General features: G+C 42.2%; 1 protein-coding gene and 1 long non-coding RNA gene across 3 annotated transcripts; one reads left to right on the plus strand and one right to left on the minus strand.

The window, feature by feature from the left end:
* Positions 1-1,702: 1,702 nt before the first annotated feature.
* On the minus strand, positions 1,703-27,688 carry gas2l3 (growth arrest-specific 2 like 3). Of its 2 annotated transcripts, none has more exons than XM_044021990.1 (9): positions 27,543-27,688; positions 14,863-14,915; positions 9,808-9,994; positions 7,949-8,067; positions 7,415-7,556; positions 6,951-7,014; positions 6,498-6,639; positions 4,885-4,989; positions 1,703-4,191 (listed from the first exon to the last, which is right to left on the minus strand). In XM_044021990.1, exons 2-9 carry the CDS (start codon positions 14,884-14,886, stop codon positions 2,791-2,793), a joined length of 2,184 nt encoding a protein of 727 aa, XP_043877925.1. In that variant the 5' UTR covers positions 14,887-14,915; positions 27,543-27,688; the 3' UTR covers positions 1,703-2,790. The 2 variants fall into 2 exon arrangements, with proteins under 2 accessions (XP_043877925.1, XP_043877923.1); XM_044021988.1 differs by lacking the exon at positions 27,543-27,688 and adding an exon at positions 16,911-17,096.
* Positions 14,611-20,933, plus strand: LOC122766810. Its single transcript, XR_006360109.1, has 3 exons — positions 14,611-14,656; positions 14,839-14,938; positions 20,808-20,933. It is a non-coding gene; the product is annotated as an uncharacterized LOC122766810 (long non-coding RNA).

Consider the following 27,688-nt stretch of genomic DNA (forward strand, 5'->3'; position numbering starts at 1 on the left):
GTGTGTCGACACGAGATCTAATCAGTTACAGTGAATGTGCAGGTACAGAGGTGTAATAACAGCAGCCATTTGGTCATGTTTCAGCAGGAGACGCACACGTGTCACTGATTACATTTGACACTAATGGAACTCACTCGTCGTTAGCTTAGATTGCAGAATTATGATGGAGTATTAGGGACAGACTGAAGGGAAAAAAAAATCTTTTGATCATTTTTTGAGAATAAAGTCATAATATTACAATAATAAAGTCATACTATTAAAAAAGTCATATTTTGAGAATAAAGTTGTAATATTTCGAGAATGAAGTCGTAATTTATGACTATAATGTCTTAATATTACGAGATTAAAGTCATACTATTAAAAAAAGTAGTAATATTACATTACATTACATTATATGTCATTTAGCAGAAGCTTTTATCCAAAGCGACCTACAATAAGTGCATTTAAACATTTGGGTACAAACAAGTGGTAGAAATTACAAGAATTAAGTCATAATCAGAATGAAGTCGTAAATTATGAAAATAAAGTCGTATTATTAATAAAGTCCTAGTAGTACAAGAATAAAGTTGTAATTTATGAGAATAAAGTCATACTATTAATAGGTCGTAATATTACAAGAATAAAGTTGGAATTTACGAGAATAAAGTTGGAATATTTCGAGAATAGTCTTAATATTACAAGAATAAAGTCGTAATATTATTAGAATAAGGTTGTACTATTAATAAAGTCATAATGTTACAAGAATAAAGTCGTAATATTATTAGAACAAAGTCATACTATTAATAAAGTCGTAATATTACAAGAATAAAGTTGGAATTTACGAGAATAAAGTCATAACATTACGAGAATATAGCCATATTATTAAAAAAGTCATAATATTACAAGAAAGTGGTAATTTATGAGAATAAAGTAGTAATTTCTGAGAATAAAGTCATAATGTTACGAGAATGAAGTTGTAATATTATGAGAATAAAGTCGTAATATTAAAAAAGCACTTTTATGGTGTTACAACTTGTAACACTTGTAACACTCCATACACTTAATTAGTTAAAGATTAAAGTAACCAGGTACATAACACATATCTTTTACACACACACTCACAGGTGTTTCTCATTAAGGAGTGATTAGCAGCATCAGGGCGGAGCCACAGAGAAACATACAAATCAATATGAGCAGATCGTTTCTCGGTCGGTTTATTGGAACTCAACATATTGTGCATAACGTAAATCGTGTTGACGTATGTTATGCACAATATGTAGTAATGAAACAAATAACTTTTATTTTGACCTGTTTTTCAGCAGGACATACTTCTACTACTACAGTTTTATATATATATAAAGTCTAATATAACGTATACAGTGAATGTGCAGGTACAGAGGTGCAATAACAGCAGCCATTTGGTCATGTTTCAGCAGGAGAAGCATGTTTTAGATGTTGCCCTGCTCCAACACACCTGATTCAGATGAACAGCTCGTTATCAGGCCTCTGCAGAGCTTGGTGACGAGCTGTTCATCTGAATCAGGTGTGTTGGAGCAACATGTAAAACATGAGGACCAGGGCTGGGAAACACTGGCTCAGATTGAGTGACCTGTCAAAATGAGTATGAAGGGAAAAGCTTTGAGGACTTTGAAATCCACTATTTTTAAGTTTAGAGAAGAATATGTGAACCAAACCAATAAGACACAGTCAAGGATGGTTTTTTTTTCAAAACACTTGTCCATTTATTAATCAAAATGACAAAAAAACAAAGGTAGCAGGGACAAGAGACACGACAGAATCAACATTCAAAGTGTGACAAACAGAGGTCTCTGTAAAGTGCCAAACATGAAAAACAAAAAGCCTCACTGATAATATACTTTATACTCCTATGTACAATCACACACATAAACACAGACATCACATACAGAAGTAGATTTTTAAACGCGCACACACACACACAAACAAACAGAAACCATATAAAAACAGGTCTATACCGAGTAGATTCTGCTTAAAAAGTGAGTTTCTTGTTAAAAAGAAAATCAGTAGTTCAGAGGAAACCAAAGTAAATGAGTGCTCGTACACACTGTGTGCAATTTTAACCCCGACACCACCCGCGACCATCTAATACATTCTCTAATGCCGCCCAGAAACGAGAGGTTTCTGATGAAGGCACATGACACGACAGAAACAATCCCGATGACGCTTTATATGGCGACACCGAGACCAAAACGTCCCGTCTGGATATCATTTATACAAAAAATAGAAATCTGAGCGCCCACCAGTGGAAAGCCTGTTCTCACTGGTGGGAAAACAAAACAAGATTGAACAAAAACCCCCACGAGATTAGTAACATGACGAAGAAAACGGGACACGTGCGGTACTGCGGTAAAACTGCATTTCGCCGTGTCCTGTACGCAAGCTTTGAACGGGAGTTTCTTCCACACAACTTCATCCTTCGTTCTTTAAAAGTACGTTCAGGTGACTGCGGGAGTAACAGAGGTGGAAATGTAAACATTGTGCAAGTTTTCCTGTTTAGTGTTAATTCACGACAACAAACAATGTTAATTGTTAAAATCATGACATCTCGGACCCTTTAGGATTAAAAATAAAACTCTTAAACGACAACGGAACAAATGTATCTACAAATAAAAACACATTTGCAGATGAAAATGTAGAAGCTTTTTTCTTCCATGAAGATTAGTGATGACTACTATTTATTTATTTATTTGTTTGTTTGTTTGTTTGAAGAGCGCGAGCGCCATCAAGTGCTGGTTATCGTGCGGAGAAGCTGCGTCACCAGCCTCCGTCCAGTTACGTCTTCAGCCTCCTCCTGCTGTTCATTTCAAAGTAAGTGTCCTGGTTCTTGCCCTTGCTCTGGGGTGTCTTCTTGCCGACGCCGCACTCGACTTTGTCGGCTCTGACGTTGTTGATGTTGTTGTTGCTGGACTTCTGCGGGGCCGGGGTTCGTCCTGGAGCTGGTTCGGGTTTTAAAGTGGATTTGATGGCGTTAGCTGCGGCTGCTGGTTTTTTAGCGGCCGTCTGTACTGTGGCTGGTGTTTTGTGATTGGCTTTGCTGGAGGGGGAGGGGTCAGTGTTGTTTCCTGGGATGCGCCCGGGGGCAGCAGTGATACCTCGTGGAGGGGTAGCAGCCTTGGTCAGGGCTGGCCCCCCCTTGGCTTTGGCTATGGCTTCTCTGCCTTTGGGCTGGGAGCAGGTCGGCTTCGGCGGCACTGGTGAAACTGTCCGTGAGCTGGGGGTGGAGGCGAGGGACTGTGGAGTCGCCGCTCTGGACGTCGGCGCAGAGGCGGCGACGGCTCGCGTGGCTATTCGCACTCGCCTGGCTGCCTCTAGGCGGAGGCGTGAGGCTGGGGAGCCAGGGCGGCGCTGTGCGAGGCGAGAACGTTGGCCGGTGGCCAGCGGGGGGCGAGCATCTCTCGGTGTGGGAGCCCGTGCTGGAGCAGTGACGGGGCGAGGCATGGTGGTGGTGGGGGAGGAGGGCTTGGGGCATTTGGAAGACGGCTCAGGGCAGACGGGGCTTCTGGGCTGAGAGGCAGCACCGCGTGGTGACGTTCTGAGCTTGAGTTTGGAGGCGGGGGTCGGATGTGTGGTGGCAGATGATGATGATGGAGCTGCTGATGGAGTCACAGCTCTGCGCTGCACCTGCCCACCCTGACACCCAGCGGTGTGAGAAAGTTTAGAGGAGCCTCCCACAGGTGTGGAGGGCAAAGACGAGGAACCTTTGGTGGTGACGGGCAGGGGCAGCTGCGTGGGCTTCCTGGGGGAGGAGGAAGGCGTCATCTGGAGGTTCTTCTTGGGTGCTGCTGCAGCACCTCTCCTGGGCAGCGTCGGTGTGCAGGCAGGAGAGGCAGCGTGGAGACGACCCACCTGACCTGCGGCGGTCACAGACGTCTGCTTACTGCCTGAGCCAGAGAGAGACGAGGAGGAGGAGGTGGAGGAGGAGGAAGAGGAGGACGTTGATGACATGAGGTTGTTAACAGCGGCGAGGGGATCCATGTCAGGAGGGGGCGGCGGGGCAGCTGCACCGCCATGGTGGTGACCTCCCAGGCCGGGAGGACCTTTCTGGAAGGCCAGGATCTTCTGCTCCAGCGTGGTGAACTGCAGAACTCGCAGAGGGTCGTACTTGGTCAGGAAGCCACGCAGTGTGTCCCAGCCGCCGCCAACACGCACCATCACGTGTTTACCATGGAGCATCTGAGGAGGGGACACAAAAGAGTTTACACACAATATATTAACGGACTATAAGCAACATATAAACTGAATACACTGCAGTATGTCATGCTCAGTGACACTTCATATGGTTGTGATTTATGTTGCTGTGAATGCCTGTGTGTACATGAGTTCATCCTGTTACATAAACCCACCTCACGACTACAGACGGAAATTAGCCGATGGGTACAATTTAAAAAAACAACAACAGAGTCTCTGCAGAGCTGTAAATGAGTCTGTCCTGGGGCCTGACCCACTGGACCGCAGCGCAACTGTGATGTAATCGTCCGACACGTAGCATCGCTGTTAGGTAACACGATTACATGTGTCCAGTCAGAGCTGTGGGTAAAGTTGAGAGGACCTCTGTGCTGGGGTTTCTCTCCATCTGTCTGTGACTCACTTACTCGCACTGTGTTGTCAGTGTGAATCCTACTACTTACTTTAATTGGATAGAAAGACATTATTTATAGCACATTTATTAACACGGCTTTGGGCTGACAAAAGAAGAAAAAAGATATGTAGATAGTAATCGATACTATGGCGTCATAACCACTCGCTCTCTGGCAAGAAAGATCGTGGGGACACAGGGGGCTGCTGTGTTACTCTGCGTCTAAATGGGACAACTTTGGATTAGAAAGGGGAAGTGTGTGTGTGTGTGTGCGCGTCTGTGAGTCTCACCCGAATAAAGATGGTCTTGTCCCCCAGCCTGTAACGTCCCTCTGACAGATACTCAATGGACACTCTGTTGGAGCAGTTGCAGGGCGGCTCGTCCATGCCGTGCTCCTACAAAGAACAATAGAGACCCATAAGGTCACCGTCTCCCAGCTTCTCACTTCACTGGCATCATATAATAATCAATATGTTCATAAACGTTTTGACATTTAAATATTTTATCACGTCACCTCTTGCTGTCTCTGTTTGTGAGGACACACAACGCAGTATCACCTCAGACTGTGCTGGTCTATATGCAATGTAATGTAATTACACCCACTGAATAAGTCGAGTCACACTCTATCTCACACAAAACTGCACTGACGTGAGTTTGCTGCGAGCGTCTAACGCGCAGCGGCGTCAGCGTTTGAGGGCAAATACATATGTGAATAAATATACCAGTTTATTTTCAGTGAGTCCAGCTGTTTCCTGTGGGAGTTAAACCCCCAACCGCTGAACCAATCGCAGTGTCTGTCAGTGATAGTTTAGAGAATTCTAAAGTGTAATGGTACATTTCCTCCGACATATGAACACAAAGTTCACCGCACACTTTACTTCTGGCTGCGTGACGTTGCATATTTGCAGCCCCGGCGGTCACGTGCCACAGCCAGTCACGGGCATGCGGGGGTTAGCGAGTCATGCGACCGATGCTGCGATGCGTCATGTACCCTTAGGGGGGCGCCAGTGAAGCGGCAAGAACTCTGCTGAATCCCGGGCTCGCCTTCAACTGGGTCACACATGTGCCACACGTACGTGACGGGAACGTGATCAGCTGTTAGCCTCTACTCTCTCTGCAGTCAGGGGCGGGGTCGGAGGGGAATTGTTAACTGTTGAATAAACAGCGGGTTTCAATTTCATCATGTGGACTGAGGCTACGCACAAGAGGCTCATGCCACACGTGCTGCCTCCAGGTGGAGGGATTCATTATAGAAGTGCACAGGCTCGGTTACAGTTTGTGTGTTTAACCAGTTTGTCAGAGCTCACTCAAGACTGGGGACCTCATTTATTTAAACGTGAGAGAGAAAAGGTTCAAACTTAAAAAGACCATCTGATGCAATTACTGCATGATCCAGCAGAGGGCGTTTTATTGAGTCTTATTGTTTCTTCTCTATTTTTATGTGTGGTTTCCATTGTGTTTTTACTAATCTTATTTGGTAACTTTACTTCATGTATTTTAACTAGTGCTGTCAAAAGAGCCGCACAATAATAAGAGAGGCTGTGTATCACCCTGCAGTGTTGTAAATAATGTCCCGTGGTTTAATGTGTTGTTACTGTCACGAGCTAATCCGAGCTAAAGGAGCTAACGGTCTTCAGAGGTCTCCTTACTACGGTTCGGGGGTCTGCCAGCTTGGTTGGTAACACACAAAACTACAAAGTTTGCTCGGCCAAAAAGAACGTTAATCTCGCGATAAAAAATGGACGCTGTTAAAATGGATTTGCGTTAGCTGACAGCACTGATTTCAATACTTCCTTTGGGGAAACGGGTTGTTTTTAAAATGTGCTATATACATAATTGTGACCTTGACCTTTGACCTCAGAGCCAGGGTTCATTTCTGAACCTAACAGTGTGACGGCCTTACCCCAGATTGGTAGAGGCCCCCGTGCTGACAGCAAACACTGAAGGTTTTGACGGCGGGAGGGGGTTCCTCCGTCAGCAGCAGGGTCTCCTCCAGCTCGATCTCCTTCTCCAGCTTCACGAGCACAGGAGGCTCCACACCGTATCTGTCAAACACGGCGTTTACATTCATCGATTACTAAATTCATCGATTACTAAATTCATCGTCAACTATTTCGATAATCAATTAATCGGTAGTGGTTTTTTTTTTTTGCAATAATTAAAACAGGCTTTCTGTTTTTTTCAGCTTCTTAAATGTGAATATTATTTATGCGTCATCATTTCCAGGACTGGTGAACACTGATCAACATTTTATAGAAGTATTTGGTTAATGAATCAATTATGAAGTTGCAGCCCTAATTTACCTGATGAGCAGAATGAAAATAAAAAGACAACAGCATCTTCTGTGCAGACTTACTTGGAGACAATGCGGCCGATCTCCAGCAGACACAGGCAGACCTGCCGCGGCTCCTTGTGCAGCACTGAGGCAGAAAATGAACTGTTAGACAAGGTGAAGCAAAATTCACATCTTGAATTTAAGTAGTAAGTAAGTAAGTAATGAAGGAAAATTATTAAATATTAGTATACAGTAAGGTTGAAACGTAATTATACAGTTTCTAAGTCTTTTAAATGTATCTACAATTAAACATCACAGTTACAATTGCTGGGCCTGATTTTGAAGACACTTGAAGAGATCGCTTACAACAAAGTTACTCATGCAAGAATAGGCATTTAAAGTGTCGAGCAGGAAAGAAAGAGGCAGCACTCCCCCCATTGCAAGTCAGTGACCCATCAAAAGGATGTTGAAGCTGTTACTTGGAGGTCAAACAGTGCATAAAGGGGAAAGAGGTTGATGTGGAGTTTTCCCACTGCAGTGCTTACCGAGGCCTTCCGACTCAAACAGATACGTCTCTTCCACGCCGATTTGTCGACACCAGGCCAGGAAGTTGGCTGTGTTGTCGCGGGCAAAGAAGGAACCCGGGGAGGCGTCGCGCTTACATGCCACCTTCCTCATGGGGAACAGCTGTCGGGGGGGATAAATACACTCATCATGAACCCCAGTTACTGTTTACACGTCAAGTATGATGTAAAGTGAGATGATTAATCATTTAGCGCAGCAGGAATCTCATTTACACCAACTCTAGTCTTGACTTTGAGTCGTCACGGCTACCAGCTGCCATTTGTCGCTGTGTCGTGTTTAATGACAGATGTGGAGCCAGATGTGTGCAGTATAAATACAGCATGGTCATGGTGAGTAGCCAGCCTAGTCTGTCGTGTTGTTCTCGCAAATGTCACGAAAGATGTGTGCGTGTAATTCAGCGCAGGGACTAGGACGTGCAGCAGTTCCTCTCCACGTGAGCGTGAAATGTGCCCACAAGTGTCAACGTTTGTTTTCATGGCTGCCATGTGACTCACCTTGCCCAGTGCGGAGGGGCAGCTCTGGGCGACCTTAGTCTGCAACACGCCGATGAGCTGGCAGAGCTTCACGCCGTTGTTCAGCTCGTCCATGAAAAACTCTGCTCTCACCTCCTCCCCTGCAAACACAGAGACCGTGTTTATAAATGTCCACTAAAAACAAATAAGTGACTCAAGAGTCTGACAACGTTACAGAGTGTCCCTCAGCTCATGAGACAGCAAGGTGGAGACGGGTTTGGAGGTTAAAAAGAGAACTTATTTACCTTTTTATTTTGGGAAAGTGCAATGGATACAAGTTAAAAATGGCCTGAAATTGACTGTCGGGATGTGTCTGTGTATTGTTTACTGCTTTGTCTCATGAAAATTCATTTAATCTCACTTCTCCAGTAAAGCACATATTCCACACTAAATTATTCTAGTTTTTTAACGTTTCATTGTCGTAGGACACCAAATCTACAAACTCCTCGGGGACTTGTGGTTCCCACAACCTCTTATTGTAAATCACCGCCCTCCCAACAAAGGCCTCTGCGTCTGACTTGATTCACACAGGGAACAAATTCCACAATGGCCATAACACTAAGCGACTACCATTGCTCCACAAAAGTTTTATTTTCCACAAAACACCAACCAAGCCTAGAGGGCAGAAACACGATCCACTGCACGCCACCTGTTTCTGCAGCATCCGGCCCCCTCAGTGGTCTGGTCGGTCAAACGGTTTTTAAAAAAGGAAAACACCTCAAAACGCGGGATGCAGGTCATCACAGTCACGGTCAATAACTCATGTTGAGCGTTTCTAGTACCTGCCCACATTCTTCATGAGACAAAGTGGACGCCTACTTCTGAAAAACAGTTTCAGAAGTAAACAATAGAATCGGTTTCAGTTTCCTCACAGGCCCATTGTATCACGGCAGACAAAAGATGTCCAAATAATGGCAGGGACAGGTGAAATGAGGGATTTTGTTCCACCGCTGTTTATGTGCTTTGCTGAAGCCCAGTTGGAAACAGTGGCATCCAAATCCAATTACATGGGAAACCTATGTCAATTGTGCTTCGGTATGTTCCTAGTCTGGAGGGAGAAACTGTGAGCATGTCCCGAGTTGATTTACTCTCATGTACGTGTCCATCAGCACAGCCACACATCAATAACATGATCATAATATGTCATCAGAGATTATGAAAATATTTAAACATTTTCAAACCGAAAAGCCCCACCACTCCTCCCAAAAACGTCTCGACCAGAGGAGAAAAGAAAACAAGGGTGGAAGATGTACATTATTGAATTATAAACATCTAAAGCTCTTGTGGTCAGTGGATATTTCAATTCAAGTCAAGTCAACTTTATTTCTAGAACACATTTAAAAACACAAAACATAATGCTTTACAGAGTTAAAGGCACTATTCTTATCCTGAAGTGAAAGCCAATGAGAAAAGTTGGGTGTTTAATAGTGATTTAACATCTTCAATGGTGGTGGCAGATATCATTTCCATGGGTAAATCATTCCAAAGTTTGGGGGCAGCTACAGAAAAGGCAATATCGCCCAATTCTTTAATCAGGATTTTTGGCACATCTAAAAGCAACCTGTTATTAGACTTCAGAGCTCGGGAAGGCGTGTGAAGAAGGAGTTCCGATTGGTAAGGTGGTGCCAAACCATTAAGAGCTTTAAAAACTAACAATAGAATTTTAAAATCACTCCTAAAATAATTAGGAAGCCAGTGGAGGGAGCGCAACACAGGTGTGATGACGTATCTTTTCTTTTTTTTCCCCCCTGTCATTTAAAGCATTTCACAAATATCACCTTTAAGACAAACAAACACGGAGTCAAAAGCCTCAGCCATCTCAGACGGTACACAGCACTTACCCAGCATGCCAGTGAGCCAGATGGCCAGATCCTCCTGCATGGGCACCAGCGTGGCCTCATGTCGCACTGCCAGCCACTGATCATACTGGAAGACATCTGCGAGGCCGGGGCCGTGTCGCTGTGCTAATGGGCTGCGAGGGCTCCTGGGGCTCAGCAGGGGGGCGTCGAACTTCTCCCCGAACCATACCTGGAGAGGAGAGTAACGAGACGAAGAGAGAGGAAGGTTAACACTATTAACACTTAAACTTCGTTAGACGTGCTATGAAATATAAACACTAAAATATCACAATACTATAATACTACTATACTATAATAATCAAAAAATATTCTTGATAGTGTTTTTGTTGGCGTGTGTTGTGTTGAACTCCTCTCACTACACAAAGAGAACTGTATACTGTTTATGCAAATCATATTGTTTTGTTACGATGAGAGTTGTTCTGAAAACAGACTATTTTGTTTATAGTTCCGTAATAAATCACCATGGTTACTGAACAATTGTTCATGTCCAACACCAATATCACATCTAACATTACTGATAATCTGATCTGCAGGCTCAATTACATTTTATTTGCATAGCATCAAATCATAACATATCTATAAACACTTTACATATTTCGGTCAATATCTTATCATACTACCATCAGCAGTCAGTTAGCAGCTTATATATGTATCCCTGAGACCTGCTTTAATTGTCTTTTCATAGATGTTTAATCAGATTTCTGTTTGGTTTTTTATTAATGATACTAGTATTTGACAATAAAATGAAATTCTGCTATGTCATTTTATATTCTTATTTACATCCCTGCTTCTTGACTTGGTGTTGTCAGTATGTATGTTCATAGTGTGGATTACTTGTAACGCTGAATATAGGTTAGCAGTTTTCCACAGGTCAACAGTACTCCATACATACAAGCATCATCACACTCCAGTTACCACTGAGATTTGCATTGTGGGAGATTCGTATAGCCCCATCACGGCACACTCTTCCTCAACGACAAGCTTACACCCTCCTACACCGCTCTGCCAGGTAATACTTAGTGTTTACATGGTAGATACAACCTCATCTACGTTCCTTTGCTTCACATCCAAAAGGAAACAGAGTCACACTTGACTGCTCAGACGAGTCTAACGCTAGCTCACGGTGAGCGGCCTCAGCCTCAGCCTGGAGCGAGCTGCTGATCCTGGCTCTTGAAACTGACGTCCCATCACATCCATCTCCTCCGACATACACGCCCACCCGCTCCCTTCACTTTCACATTCCAGCTCTGCACCGTCTTCAACATGAAGGCAGAAAAAAAGAGTCTGTTTTTGTTATACAACCACCTCACATTGCTCGCGTATTGCTCAGAAAAATGCTCTCAAACTCATATTTGCAAAGTGCCCCATGTTTTTGTTTTTACCTTTTGATTGTTCACAGACAGAAGGATGAGGAGAGATCTACAAACCAGCACCAGATGTGCGTTTCAATGACTTGTCCAGACATTACATAACTCCCTCCCTCTCTCCCCGTTCTAGATTGTTGACATCTGTTTAACATACAACCTTTAATCTTTGTGCACATCACATGTCATCGTGGAAGAGAAAGCATTCTGTATCCACTGTCCTGAGGGGGATATTGTACTTAAACAAGGCCTGCTCTCATTCAGGCCATGAAATTCATCATGTTGCTTGTGCAAACAAACAGGAAACCGAGAGCGAGACAGTCAACAAACGGGGCCGTTACACAGTCATGGGCATGTGTGGATGCTCCAAGAAGACCCAACGGCACTGGATAATGATTAGTGTTCCGATTGCGTGCATGTGTCTTTTCGGTTTGGTGGTGTGATACTACTTTCAAGGACTTATTGACAGAAACTGAACATACTACTAAGTATGCATGTGTAAGTACATAAAAATAAAAACAGATTTGTTTTTGTAGACTTGCAATAGGCTTAGTAGACAAATGTTTGTTTGTCGTCTTGCCGTGTGACCAATTCTTACACATTAGACCTTTAAAGCTAAATGTGAGAATGGACAACAAGTGAACTTTAACCTTCATGCACTCAGATAATAGCTCTGAAAAAAGGGGGTGGGAACATATATATATTCCCCATAATGCAAGGCATTAGACAGCATAAACAGCACCTTTTTAAAAAAAACCTTTACGTTGGAAATTGTGATTGAAATCAACAATAAATTGTTCATCCCTATGTAATAGGTGAACTACAACGATTTTGATTTGGTGGAATGGGCCTTTAACGTTAAAATTCATGCGACTTGGCCTTTGGCTCCTTTTCACACATTAATAAAGTCATTGTTGGGTGACCTCAGCAGTTGTAAAGAGCCTATAGCATTTAAAACAGACGTCAGAGAGGACGTCATCGCTTTGAACGCGCTTTAGAAAGTCATCGGATGTTAGAAAACACACGCACGGGTTCCCACAGCTATCCTTTTGTCCCTAACCTTAACCATAACCAGTTAATAATGCCTACCGCAAACCTTAACCTAACCACAATTCTTAACCAGTTCCTGACAAGGTCAGTGTTTAAGCCAGAAAACCAACAAATACAAGCACAAGAGAGAGAGTGAGAGGGACGAGGGCAAAACACCTGATCCAACCACACGAATGTATTATATAACTGTGTTCACGCTCAGCAGCTTCACAACAACATATGTGCTTCTGTAGTCATCCAACTAATTAGAGAATAAGGCAGTGTAGTGTAATGTTCACATGTTACGTAAAAAGGACATTGTACAGATTAGAAGAGAGGACCTATAGTGGAGGATAATCCCACATCATACAGTGTCACCTGACAGAATACGGGTTCACCGTGAGCGTTCGGTCTCAAGTCGTAAACTGAAATCCGAGTACAGGGGCATGAATTCTCCGTTAATCTCTTTTCTCGCTCCTTATTGGCTTGCGGGAATGTTGATTGGTAATCCAGCACAAACAGCCACCTCCTGAGTTTTTAAAGCATAACCTGATGCGCTTAATCCAAGCCATTTATCAAGAGGGAGATTTGGACTGGACGGATCTCAAACAATACTCACTCAGTAGCAGGAAGGTCTAAAAGACGTGACTTCCTTTTACTGGAATACCATCATCATCTTGTTACCTTTGCTTTCATTGCCTTTTTATAAAGACTCTCTCTCATGACATTGGATGTTTTCGTGACCGTATATAAAAACTCATTTGACAGTGGTTTGACTGCGATGGACATTCACTGTTACACTACATTTTTAAGTAAAACATTTTCTAAAACGACTTCAAACACTTGCATCCGGTTACGTTAACAAGTGTCGTCGCAGTGACCCGACTTTCAAAACTTCCCATGCTCTGGCTGTTGACCTTTGCTGCTTCAGGATCACAAGTAAGCACCGCGCTGTTTGGTTTGGTCAGGCTGAACTAACAGGGTCAACATTTCTCTTCTGAAATGAGAGGAAAGAAAAGAGCTCGCCGTCGCTCATCCCGACGTCTCCCTGGTATTAATGAAGAATGTGCTGATCTACTGTGTGAGCGCTGCTCCTCCTCGTCTTCCTGTGTGTCTTCACTGAGGTTTCCCCATTCGTGTGCTATTTTATGTAGATCTGGCCATCTCCCTTTTTATCTTCTCTTCTCTTCAGTACAAAGAACAGCTATTCTTCCTCCTGCTGTGTTTATATGGACAACATTACACTATGTCCAAGATACGATGATTTGTTGGATCAAATACATTACATTTTAAATCTCACTTGCTTTGCCGGTTAAATCTATGGTCACAATACTTATGAGTTTGGATGTGGTCACTGATTTATCAATGACGTGTCAAGAAAATCTAAAATCTAAAAGACAATCGTGAAAGCATGCATCATGTTTTTCCTTGTTGCGTTATAGGAATGTACTATATTGAGGGTTCTGACGATACTCTGATATATCGGGAGTGCTTGGACCGATAACCGATATTGAAATACATGTCTTCCCCTGTGCCTACTGCGGAGGTCATTTAGTCTCTTCTGTAGTGAAATTAAAATAATATTGTGTCTACTTATGTCACTGCAGATATAGATAGGAAATAAATAAATGTAAAAAATAAATTGTTGTGGAGGGCGCCAGCATAGAAGTCAAGGAGGTAGCAGCCTATTCAGCCTGCTGTTGTAGTCATTTCGCATATCTGCAGATCCCGGTGTCGATATCCTATAATAAACTTTAAAGCTAAAGATCTGCCAATACAGATATAGTGTGATGTCAAGGTATTTACGTGGCTGACACAGCTGGTGGAAACAAAAGCCAGATCCCAGTTTGACGTTCCAAACCCCATCATGGCAACCTAAACGGCGCTAATCTGACGCTACAGCATCCCACCACAGTCCATCAACACTTACGTGGAGACTCTTCGTAGCCTTGCCAACAAATCATCAGTCTGACAGGTTTGCGGCCACATGCTACATGCACAGCTCTGACATCCATATTTTGCATATTCACACTCCAAGAGAGCCGGGATTATCAAAACCAGATGACAGAGAAAAGTCTCTTCACGCCGGGGTGCAGCCATGTGACAAATCTGTAACACGATACACTTGTTGTTTTGGATCTTGAGGATGACTCGCGCTTCGTTGCTGGGAGTGGACGGCGGAGGAAAATAAGCGTGGCGCATTCCACCCTCTCCCCCTAAAAAAATGTGAAGAGGAGGAACTCCTTAGGGTGTCAGCAGTGGAACGTCAGACATGCACAGCAACAGCAAGACGGCGTGCCGTAACACAGGTGGGCCCGTCACAGCTGTTGAGCGGGAGACAGATGTCTGCGGTTCTATGTCATCTGCATACCTCTGTTAAAATGTCTGGGAAGTTTTTCCTCGGTTTGGCACATAGTCTGACAGTGTTCCTGGCACTGGTAAGGCCTGAAGAGGGCGCTGTACTGATAATTAGGTCGAGATTTAAGAGGATTTGACAAAAAAACTGATGAAAAGGAAATTCCAAAGTCAGAATTTAATTAATTTACATATCAAGTGTGAAAACATCTTTGTGAATTGTTCTTTGCTCTCCCCTCTGGCCAAATTCGGCAAACACTTCAAGAAACCGACGTGGTGACACGCTTACCTGGATGCCAGCCTGGACAGCCATGACTGCGATGATCGATTCACTTCTTCATCCTGTGGATAAATGACAAAGATTGGTGAGTAAGAGAAGGATGACTTCTGACTTTATATATAGATATTGCGGTTCGCAGAGTGAACGAATGAGGAAGTCCAGGCAGTCGGTTGCTCGTTTCTGGAAATCAGTTGTGAAGACGCACGTGGCATTTGATCAGGAGAGTGTTTTTGAGCTTAGCATTTAAACTGAACATAAGGGGAATCAGCAGTTTCGGGTGTTAAGTATTTCTTGGCAAGCAGGGGCATAAAAGGTCTAGTGTGTGACATTTAAGGAGTTTTATCAGCAGAAACTGAACATAAGTATGTTTGTACAAGTGTTTCATTGTTTCAAAATAAAAAATCTTTTCATTTCCATAGCTTTAGAATAACACTTTGACATGTACGGTATTTTAGCCAAGGGTCTTGCTTTACTTTGTGCTGCTGTACAAACATGGCAGTGCAACAAACGGACGCACGCTTCATGTTTGAAGCGGAAGCTAACAACGTAAACAAAGATCTTCTCCACCGACATAAACTTGATTCATAAACCTATGAAGAAGAAGGAGGAGGAGGAGGAGGAGGAGGAAAGGAAACGAGAGAGACAATGGAATCTGCAGTGTCACCAGTAGATGTCACTAATTCTTACACACTGGACCTAATGAACTTTATCCAGCAAACATTTTACTTCCCGACTCCTAATAAACTAGATTTGTGTGTTATTGATCTCGGTGGTCAGATTTCTTAACCAGACTAGTTAAGAACAAGCTAACTGCTTAAAGCTCTAGCTATTCTGTAACAATATGACATCCGTATTTGCCGAGTAGGACAAAGTACACTAGGGAATATCATTTATATGTAACTCATTTGTTTTTTCTCCCCAACGTAATAAGTGAGCATTGCTGCTTCATTGTCTGCATCGTTTGTGAGGTTGAAAAGTTTATTCTTCCTAAACACGACGTCACAATTTAAAATTCAGACACATTATGAAGTGGAAACTCCGCTAAAATAAGAGTTTTGAAATCATTGCAAGTTAGTCAATAGTTCATAAAATAGCTCTGGTGATGACCTGCAAGCTTAACCAATTCTACACAGACTTTTCAGCCTGATTCAGGACAGACGCTGATTATCTTATTAAGTCCATACAGTCTTTAAACTCATTTCAGACATTCTTCCTAAATCAGTATCCTACAATGATTCCCCTGGAAAAAGCTTCAGAATTTAGTACAGAAGAGGCAGTAACTTGCCTTTTCTTTGAATTCCACTGAGAAACAGATATGTTTCGATGATTTACAAGAAATAAATTCACATTTTGGAGGGTGGTCTGGTGGATCAGTTGGGATGTTTGAATATACGCGACTGTAGCAGGAATGGAGGAACGGTTTCACAGGATATACGCAGCACAGAGGCTCTCAGGATGTAGTGAACGGACCTCTGGGTAAGAAAGACGCAAGGCTGCTGTTTTTACTGGACACAAAGTGAGTTTGAGTAGATCAGATTTTCTCATGAGGAAGTGATGAGTTTGGTCTGAGTGCTCCTCTATGCCCTTATTTTCCACACAGGATGTGAAGGATTACCCCGACACTCATGTGTCCCCAAGGGTTTGTGTTTGACAAAGGGAGCTGGTGGGTGGGGGGAGAAAGTAATCAGAAGCATGTAGGTCCTAATAACACTGATAATTTGGCCAACACAGCTGAGGCAATACAGTCTACCCCTCCTCCAATTCCCCAATGACATGCTTTAAATAAATCAAATATTCACCAAAAACGGCTTTTGGGAAACTTCTAGAACGCAGTTTCCGTAGGTTCTGGTGTTTTCCTCTGATGTAACCATGCAGAGTGGCCTCATAACCACAGACACTAAAACCACATCCTAATTCACTCATCAAAAGGCCTGCGACAGAATGCTGTGTCCACTCATCCGACATCAGATCTGCAGCCCGGAGGAGAGACGATGCAAGTCAGCGGACAAGGACGGGACGGGACGGGACAGGAAGGATGACATCACAAGAGGACTTACCTCGCAACAACAACAGAATAGTACAGAGCGAGGAAACCGCGCCAAACAAGTCCAGTCTGCTTCAAAACAACATCCTCATCAATGGGAAGCCAAAAGCCCACGTTGCGCTCAGTACTGTGCAGCCTGAGTGGCTCTAGCCTCTGTGCTTTTCAAGAGTGAGCAGGGAGGGAAAGGCTGTGTGAGAATGACAGGGAGGGAGTGAGGGAGGCAGGGTGGGAGCAGGGGGAGGCACAAAGGGAGAGCCCTAATGAAGTGGCTTCGCTTCGATAAGCTCCGACTGGCCCCCCCTGTTCTCCACCAACAATTCTGTCACAGCAGTTCTCTCTTACAAAGCGTCCATTGTTTTGTCAGAAATGCCACCCTCCCTGCAACACACACACACACACACACACACCACTCCCAATCAGGTTACCATGAAATGGCATGATATGGGATAGAGGAGATGGGTGGTGGGTGGTGGGGATTACCTTAACTTCCTTTTATATTCCCTCACCTCCTTGCTTGTTTAAAGGTAAAAGGGTCAGAATCAGCAGAACAGCAGAACTTGTACTTGAGTCATTAAAGACTTCATTAGAGGGTGCGTGTCCAGAAACAAAGGCTCTCAGCTTAGTTACAGAACAGAGGGGAAACGTCCAAGGACCAAAACAAGAGAGCACATGACGACATCATACCAGTAAATCAGACGCCTAGATGTTGATTTTTCCCAGCTGTTTTCACTGGCTCTGTTCTATTGACTAGATGCATCATTCCAACCATACTGTGATAGCAGACTGAATATAAAACTGCAACCATAGGATTAGATTGGAATCTTCTCTGTGGCCATTTGGTTGTGCTCAAAATTTCAAAATGAAATTGTGGTAAATATTAAAAGTATATAAATATTATAATAATATAATAATATAATAGGGTTTGATCTTGCAACTCGTGAGCACCATGGACCGATCGAGAAATGTCAAAGATCAGGTCGGAAAGGAATTCCAAGGGTCAGTGAAGTCTTTCAAATGTATTGTTCCGGAAAATCCTCAAGCTGAAAGACGGAAACACTGACAGAGTGATGATATTTAGGGTTTCAGAGGAGGGGAGGGGAGGGGGGGGCAGTCCAGAATGGCCCTGCTTCTTTTCAGTACGTGGGTGTATGTGAAGGGTCACACTTAGCAACACGGGACAAAGGGCAAATCTCTGGCTCTGGACTCCAGTTGTGTGCATCTGCAGCCCCAGCTGAGCCTGCGAGAACGACTCCCTACGGGGACCAAAGGCTTTCAAACACAGGCAAATGTCAAGCACAGAGGAGGGCCAAAGAATCGAAGCCAAAAACAGGGAGGCGAAGACAAAACGTGCTTCACAGCGATTGTGAACTTGGGAGTGGCTCACTGGAAAGGACAGGACTGGACACTGTTCACTACCAACGCACATTCCAGATGGGTCACCAAGGAAGGAAGAAAAAAAAAAAAACATTTGACAATGATGGGACTATTCTGTCGCCCATGTTCAATCTGCATTTTTTTCTGTTCTTTCACTAATCCACATTTCCATTCAGAGAATTTGAGATTATGCTCATTACTTAGGGGCCAAACATGCAGCTGAGCATCTCTGCAAAACATCTTGCATCATCGACAGCAGTATCATATTCTGTAAAAAAGGGCAGTGTGGAAATCTCCAAAATATGCCCAATACTCTCTTTGGTTCAGGTGCACATGTGTGCCATTCCTACATTTGTGAAGTCACATTAAGGATTAACTGAGTAAATGAGGCAGAGAAACCTGGTACACAAAAGACCCTGGTCATGTTTGGGGTTGCTTAACCTGTATTTCTTGTCACGATGAAACACAAGCTTTGTTTTGGGATTCAACCCCTTGGGAAAACTGCTATTTCCAGAGAATGGGCTCAATCACTGTGTGAAAAAAACGTCTAAGTACTGCAGGGACACGCATCCATGCACGGCAACAAAAAACATAATCACACAATCACTGTTGATTTTTGTTTATGTTAATCATGTGCCAAGAATGTGAATGAGGGCTGCCACACGGTAAGATGGAAATCATACTTTCTACATCCAGCACAGAGGTTTACTAAAGTCTGCATGAAACAATTAATCGATTACTAAATTACATCGGCAACTATTTTGATAATCGTTTCATTGGTTCAAAGCTTTTTTCATGATTAAAACAAGATTTCCGATTGTTTAAGCTTCTTAAATGTGAGTATTTTCTTAATGTCTTTGCTCTGGATGACAAAGAAATCATTAAAAGTCAATCATTTTGGTTTGTGGACAAAACATTTTCAATGGTTTTCTGATATTTAATGGAATGTGCGATTGAAACTGCAGTAGAGCTGCAACTAACGATTATTTTCATAATCAATTAATCGTTTGGTCTATAAAATATCAGAAAACCTTAAAAAATGTTGATCATGAACTTTTAATGATTTGTTATCCAAAAAAAAATACATTTAAGAAGCTTAAACAATCAGAAATCTTGTTTTGATTATGAAAAAAGCTTCAAACCCATTAATCGATGATCAAAATAGTTGGCAATTAATTTAGTAATCCATAATAATCGATTAATTGTTTTCAGCTCTAAACAGGCATGTATATGCACATGTGGAAATGCCAAGAAGCTATCTGCAAGTATGACACAGACCTCCGGAATTGTATCAGTATCGGAATTGTATCAGTATCAACAGACACACAAAAAAAATGCATTATTTAAACACAGACTAAACTACACATTTCAAGATGACTCATTTATGGGACTTATCAACTAGCTGTGACAGCTAATTTAGATAACGTCATTGTTTTGTTTTTTTTAAAAACCTTTGTTCTCAAACAATCCCCTACTTGTCAGCAAAATGTGGTGGATAAATTAGTGGAATTTCCTTTATCCGGGCAGACATGAGCAGTACAATAGACTTTAGCTCTATTAAAGGAAAGGGATCTAGTCTGAACTTCCCTGTAGCCTGGACTAAACATAGGTGTTGTCTCTGTGTGTGTGTGTGTGTTGAGAGACATCTGTCCCCCTGCAGGTCGCATCTCTCTATGTCTCTCTTTTTCTCTGGTATCAGCCAGTAATCATATAAGAGGATCAGAGCTATTCCAGACAACAGAGCACGTCCACCTCCACGTCGTCATCACAACACACTGCACGTGGTGCACACATGCAGCCCGCAGCACTACGGCGGAGCATGCGAGCACCCGTGCATAAGTGCAAAAAAGAAACGAGAGCCCGTTATGTAATGATTTCAGGGTGGAATGTTTAAGAGGTGATGTCACTTTGATTTTCCCACTATGCCCGCATAATGTGTTGGAAAACAAAGAGTATGCAAAGTAAACAAATCGATAAGGGATTTTTGTGGGAGTCTCTGGGGGAAAGGATTTGTTTTCATTATTTAATTTCCTGTAAGTTGCCACAGATGGAGTACATAAAGCCACACGTGATCCAGAAACAGTTTTCCCTCCGCTGCCTTGTTGTGCTTATTTTGAAGCCAAAGGGTGGGACACCCAAAGGGACATATAAAATATGTCGAAATATAAAAAGGAGGAAACGTTAAAACTTTACACGTTTTATCCAACTTTACCTAAAAACTTTCATTTGAACTATTCAAAAAACAAACAAACTGCTGTTTAACTACTTATATAAGTTTTTCAAACCAAGGATTTGGCAGATTTTACCCCAGTGTGGGGTAGAGTCGCACATATAATCATGTTCATTTGAGACAACAAAGGCTACAATTTAACCGATTCCATCAATGCAAATTAATAAAAAAAAGAAAAATGGAAATAACTTCTATCTCCAATTCTATTTTTTGGAAAAACAGCATGTTTTTTTATTTTTTGACATTTAACTAGGTAACTTGTCTAGAATAAAAAGAATTACTACGTGTTTTTGTGTGTATCACCAGCAGAAGTGATGCTGTGGATGTGGATGTGGAGCAAAGAGCCACTGAACCCGCTTCAACCTCCCCGTTGCCTGCAATATCAACTCCTTCTCTATGAAACTTCTTCCTGCTGAGCCCTTTGTGTCTGGACTTAATCACCCTGTTGGAGGAGTGTTTCATTTAAAGCCCAACCGCCCCCTTTTTTTTTTTGCTACAGATGGGGCCCCGCTGCACTGTGCCAAGAGGGAAATTCATTCAATGGAGGAGAACGAAATAAGTAAATACACTAAACGGTTGGCTGACAAAGTGATCCCCACGAAAGAACAACAGAAAAAAACTTTTCTCCAAGTCCCCCATGGGCCTGTATAAACTTGCTCACGATGCTTTTCCAGGAAGAAAGACGACCTGCCCTTGGAATGGATTAAAACATTTCTCGGTTTCCAACCGGTTGTCGTTGTTGGAGTGGTCTGTCCTTAGAGGTGAGACGACAGTGGGAGTAAAGCCCATCTTAAAGGCTTGAATGGGTGGGAGCCACCTGCCAATCCCATTTTGATTCAGTGATGCTAATCCACAGCTCCCAACACGCCACTAGGTCAGTGCTGGGTTTTCAAAGCCACTGATGGCCGACTCAGGAGCACACCTCCTACCCAGCTTTATGTAACCTTCATGAACAGAGGCACAGAGGTCTAGTTCAGTAAACAGGGGCCGCAACCGTATGAGCACAATGAACTCGCCACACAAGTCAGTCTATAGAGTCTTCCTACAAATCGTATCTCGTCTTTTCTATTCCTCATTTATGACATTTGAAGGCCACTGTAGTTCCCTGATGTGCTTGGGAAAGGGAGGGGTGAGCGAAGGAGTCTCTGTAGTGCCACCAGAGGATTGGGGGGTGGGAATCCCAGGGAACCTCACAGTATGATACACAATACTATCACGATACAATGATTCTGTGATAACCAATACATTGCAAGACACTCATATGGCAATAGATACATACATCGCTATATCTGTCTGTCTAACTGAAGAAAACAAAACGTCCGTGAAAAGTTAGTTAAAATATCCTGTCATCATGCCAGTGTTTGCTGCAGAGGGAGCAACATGATGATGACAAGGCTTTGTGATGTAGATGAGACCCATGACATGAAATGCCAACTCTTGGCCCAGTAACCTACAATTGAAAAAAAACATTTGACATTGAGTGACAACATCAGCGCAGAGCTGCAGACAAACTGCAACAAGCCACTTCTCTGATGACAGAGTTCCAACACAGTGTCAGTTAAGCCCGATCCAGAGTTTCCCCATTCTCTCAGTCGCCTTCTATACTTTTTTTCCCTGATGTAAGCCACCAATTAACTGAGTCAGTCAGCAGTAACTGACACACTGGCACAGCATCCTTTAAGCTGCAGCCATGCTGGCACGGTGCCCTCTGTTGATGCTGACCTCACTCTCACACACACACACACACACACACACACAGAGGCACTGCAGTTACATCAGTGCTTTAGACACGTCACAGACCGGCAAACAACACACTGTCATTCCAGCTTGACCGTTGATCTTACCTACCATCAAGACGTGCTCAAGTCAGACATGGAAACTGTTGACCAACTGTCACTTTTTCAACTTTAGGTTTGAAAAGTGACATCTGACTAGCTGCAAAAAAAAACAAACAACAAGCAAGACTTTCATAGTGAATATCTTCAACGGAAAAATTAAAGCTGTGTAGTGTGCATGTGACTTTTGAATATAAACAATTGTTCAGTAGGATTAATCCACTGTCATATGACTTCACAAAATGCAGCTCCACACGACTCAAGAAGCAAGAAGGCTACAAACACGTTGGGGTATGATTAAAAAAACAAAGAGACACCCATAAAAAGGGAATTCTACTATACTGAAAAGCTGGTTATTCAACAGTTTGACAGGATAGATACTTCTTTCTCTGCTGCTGTATACACACACAACACTCCCTCATTAAGGTCTATCAAATAACAGTTTTGTTGAGTTTATGTCTTTTTAAGTTTTCCCTTCCAACAAACAAAAGTACAGTACAATGTCCAAGGCGAGCACAGTCCCAGTGTGGCCAAGTACACAGGCTTTTATCAGGGTCAGCTCAGCTCAGATAAGCCTGTGGAGCACAAACTGCCATTTTGCCCCTTCCCAACTCCTCACATAGGCCAAGGGGATGTGAAAGGTCAAGGGGTCGTCGAGCTTAGCCTAATTAGTCACGTTGTTTCGTCAAATAATAATCCTGGTTAGTGCGTGTGGGATGGATGGATGGGTGAGGGGTGGGATTTAAAAGCCCTTTCACCTTAATCAGCCTTACCAGTGCTACACAGTGGGGGGAAAACATAGGCTCCTTTAGATCTTCACTCAGTATGTTTCTATGCACAATTAAGTCCATCGACAGTTGTAGCGGGACTACGCTGTTCAACTGAAACAGTCCTTACCCCAGAATATGAGCACTAGTGAGGAATCGATTAGTTGAATGAAGTGTGGCAACACGCCCCCTTACAGCTTGTTATAGTATTAGGTGATTACCAATTCAGCTTGTGGCTAGATGGTAGCATTTTCAGGCTTCCTACCATCCATGAAACTAAATAAACTATTCCATTCTTGAACATAATCAGTATACACACAGCCCCCAAAAAATGTGCCAGACTAAATACTTGCCATTTTTTGGTCGCTATTGTCTTGTCATTCCGTTTAATGATCTCTTCCTTATTAAAGGGCTGAAACAATCACTCAAATCATCGATTGTGAACGGATTATTTATCATCAAATATGTTGATATGTGATTTGTCACTTATCAACATATTTGATCCTTTCATTATATTTGGTCCTTTCATTATTAATGCAAGTTTTCTGATTTTACCAGCTTCTCAATTGTGAACATTTTCTGGTTTCTTTGCTCCAAATAGTGTAACAATAAAGTCATGAGTAATTTTGGTTTGTGGACAAAACAAGACATTTGAGAACATCAGCATTTCCAGGTTTGAGAAAAGACTGATCAACATTTTCTGTCTTTTTAAGGACCAAACAATGACTCGATTCATCGAGAGAATAATCTACAGATAAAGCGATAATGAAAATAAGCGGTAGTTGCGGCCCTACCAACTTTAGTCCAACTCTGATCTGCCTGAATTATACAAGCAACAGCAGTTTGACTACCAACCATATGTGTCAGTCTGACTTTAAGAAATTACATTTAGTTGAATTAACATAAATTGTTTAATATCATGTACACATACTGAGTAGAATGCAAATTTGACATGTTTGGGTTTATTAAGACTCAGTCAGTCCATGACATGAACTCAGTCACTGTTTCTACTGTTCATGTCACTGTTGTCAGTGTCATGAACTTCAGAAGCTTCAGTGAAAGTCCACATGACGCAGATAGGTTTGAGTTCAGCTGGTTCAGCGTGTCCTACATCTTTCTTAATCCAACAGGACATGACAGGAGATGACTAAAAAAACCCCACAAATTATTAAGCTTGAAAAACACCACAAAAGATTTAGGAGGAAACTACTTTGTTTAATGTCTGATTTAAAAACAAAGACAATGGTCTGTTTTTCATTAAGAAATTAAAGCTGATGCAGGCCAGATTACTGAGCAACATTTTGGGAACTCTGCTGCCTTTGACATGTTTCTAACTCTTTTTCAATCTTTTAGGTTTCTTTGCAGCTGCAGCACCAGAAAAGTCCTGGATGCAGAGTGGGTGCAGTGGCACAGCCGATCTGAGCATCCTACTCTCACCCTGAGCTGCCCTGTGATCTGACTGGCTTCCTGTGACACGACAGATTTAGTTGTGATGTTAAGAGGAGGTGTAGAAGTGTTGTTATCTTCCTGACTGCTTGATTTACATTATATTGAAATGTCATGATAGATTTTTCTTTGACCAATAATGCCCAAACAATCCTGTCCATTGTACCTTTAAATATTTAAGTGGAGATAATAATTTGAATTATTTCGCACAATCACCATGTATAAGCAATACAATACCACACACACACACACAAAGAAGACAAAGGAGACTTAATGAGTTGAAAATGCACATGGGGACATATGGGCTTTTGATGCCGCATGTGTGGACACAAAGGAGATGATAATGAAATCTTGGATTACCCCTCATTTATTCAGGGTACAGCTTACAGGAGCAGTGTGTGTGTGTGTGTGTGTTAACTCCTTGCATGAGCTGCAGCAGGTCCAATAACATGAGGCCTGATGCCAGAGATCAAGCAGATGGAGATTATGAAGATAGCTGGAATTGGGGTTGCTACTCATATAGGGGAACCTATTCATTAAGTACTAGTCAGTGGCATCCCTGCCTGAAACATACTGTATTTGTTTACTTTGGTCTGGACCATTAAGTGTGAAGATAGGTAAAGTGCTTGGGGAAACTATTGGGAAAATGTCATCGTTCTCAGTAACAGATTAGCTTTAATTTCACGCCATTGTTCTGTAGAGGAGAAGAAAACAGTCAACCTGCTGAATGCACTGAGGGGATCTACCAATCACTGAGCTGCTTTTACGATGTGGTTTTACAAAGTATCCAAACAAATCTGCCGTTGATTGCCAAATTTATTTGTAGCCAATTATGTTTCGACCACTTGGGGGCAGCACTCTAGTCTGTAATCATGACTCTGGCAGACACTGTCATCTTTTCATGCCGAGGTGTTAATGTAAGTGATGAAAGTTCTCTAGAAATCCCATCAAACATAATTGAGAACATTTCACAATAATCTGGAGATGCTAAAATAAAAAAAAGTGGCAAATTAATTCCAATAATAGTACATATAAACTGTTTCCAGACCTCATCACTATCTATATGGAATGCATGAAATGAAATGTCAATTCTTCTTTTCTCAAGGTCAAAAAATGTAATATTGCCATGATGGCAATAAATACTAATAAAAACCCTCGTCATCTCCATAAACTTATGACCAGAGCATGGAGAGTCTTTTACTGTTGAATCCCTCTTTGCAGGAAGCAGCTGTTCCCCCTTTACTTCATCGCTTTTCCTCAAACAGGAAAACATGAACGTCCCATGCACAACACTTCATATTTATGTGTCCTTCTTCCTGAGTGTCCCGCCACTATAGGTGCAGCGGCAGGAAACATGTCTATCTGTGTGTGTGTGTGTGTGTGCACTTTGATCTAAGAAACAACAACAACACTCTCGATTACACATGGGATGGGATGGACATTTCTTGAAAAAAATTAATAATATATATATATATATATATATATATATATATATATATATATATATATATATATATATATACACACACATATATATTTTTCTTTTTTTAAAGTTCTCTGAAAGTTCACAGCTATTAAGATTTCATAAAAATAATTTTCTCAATCTTCCAGATTAGAAAACAAACATGAATTAATGAAACCAATGTTACAAAAACATACACTTACTGTGAAGTTAATATATTAAAGTTAAAAAAAGGAAAGACAATATTAGAACTGCAGTGCGCAACTCTTAAACATAAACAAATGTAGCATTACTTTGAAACCATTGTCAAATGAGTACATGCCGTGTGTCGCCTGGCGACATTCCTGTGCTGCACACAGGAAGTGATTTGTTTTAGAATTGTTTTGACAGATGGAGGCATTAACAACATTGTGTTAGTAAAGCAAGATGACTGCAAACAGGCTGGAGTGTGAAACTTTTCATGGCCATTGCTTTGTCTTTCCAGTCAAAAGTGAATTCTACTGCTCAGTCTGACAGGATAAATGCTTTTTCTTTCTTTTTTTTGCCTCCACCCACCCCTGCAATGATAGTATTGCTTGACTCATTTCAGATTAACCCTTTTATGACCATCATGATAATCAGGCCGCCTGGATATATTTTGGTTCTATGGCTGTAGAATTATCAAAAAATGTTCAATGAGTGAGTGCTTCTGCCTCCTTTTTACGCTTTATCGTCAACATGATGTTCACAATCTCAGCTGACATGCCAAATCCTTCTCGCCCTTCACATGACTCACTTTGACTATATTTATATTATCAAGTCACTCACTGACTCACCACGGGTAGATTAATGTGGGAGATTTTCATCACAATGCACAACAATATCAAATATGATTATGCCATATACCCAAACTGCTCATAATCATAAAGACGTCACCCACTTATAATCCAACAGCCAGGTCACATCTACCTGTAAACTACTCTTACCTGATTTACTCTCACCTGACAATCAGGGACAGATAAGTGTGAACATGCTCTGTCAAATTCAATTAACCTGCCATTACACATCACTGACACCTGTCCGGCCTCAACTATGTGAACTGGTTTAAATCTGGTTCATACTGCACCTGCACCCTTTAAAGTGGTTTGAGGCTCGAGTGAAAAGTCAAGCGTTTTGTTTTCTTGACAGTTGGGGTTTATTTTTTTAAAAAAACCACACACAACAGCTTTTATCAAACACTAAATAACATTAAAGGCTGTGTTTAACAATTTGGAAAATCTATGCGTGACCATAGACCGTTTATTTCACATTTCTGGCAGCTTGCCTTGACAGTTTTTCTATATTTCACGTTATTATTTATTTAAAAGAGCATGCGGGACACGTGGGTTATTCACAATAATAGTGAGTATTTTCCACGTCAACAGCTTCCACGAGGCTCCCTCATGTAGTTTGGGAGAGAAACGGGAGAAAACCTCTGCACTTTTCAGATCAACGAACTCTCCCTCTAAGATAAAGAAGAATATCGCTAGTGGGGTAAAAGTTCCGCACTTACCAGCAACACTGACGAGATAAAAGTCTTCAAGCACAAAGTCTGGACACGTTTTGTTCCTTTCGGTCGTTTGTTCCTGTTGGAAAAGTTGAAGTGTTACTCCAGTTTGAGTGAGGAGTTACTCATGTTCTCCGCTGCTGCTCCACACT

The sequence above is a fragment of the Solea senegalensis genome, linkage group LG3 (assembly GCF_019176455.1).
Source record: "Solea senegalensis isolate Sse05_10M linkage group LG3, IFAPA_SoseM_1, whole genome shotgun sequence".
NCBI classification, from domain to species: Eukaryota; Metazoa; Chordata; class Actinopteri; order Pleuronectiformes; family Soleidae; genus Solea; species Solea senegalensis.

Coding starts and splice junctions, on each gene's coding strand:
- gas2l3 (XM_044021990.1), bottom strand. CDS start 14,886: ATGGCTGTCCAGGCTGGCATCCAG. Junction 8,068..9,807: donor CTGGCTCACTGGCATGCTGG/GTAAGTGCTGTG, acceptor CTGTGTTTGCAG/GGGAGGAGGTGAGAGCAGAG. Junction 4,192..4,884: donor ACAAGACCATCTTTATTCGG/GTGAGACTCACA, acceptor TCCCCTCCTCAG/ATGCTCCATGGTAAACACGT.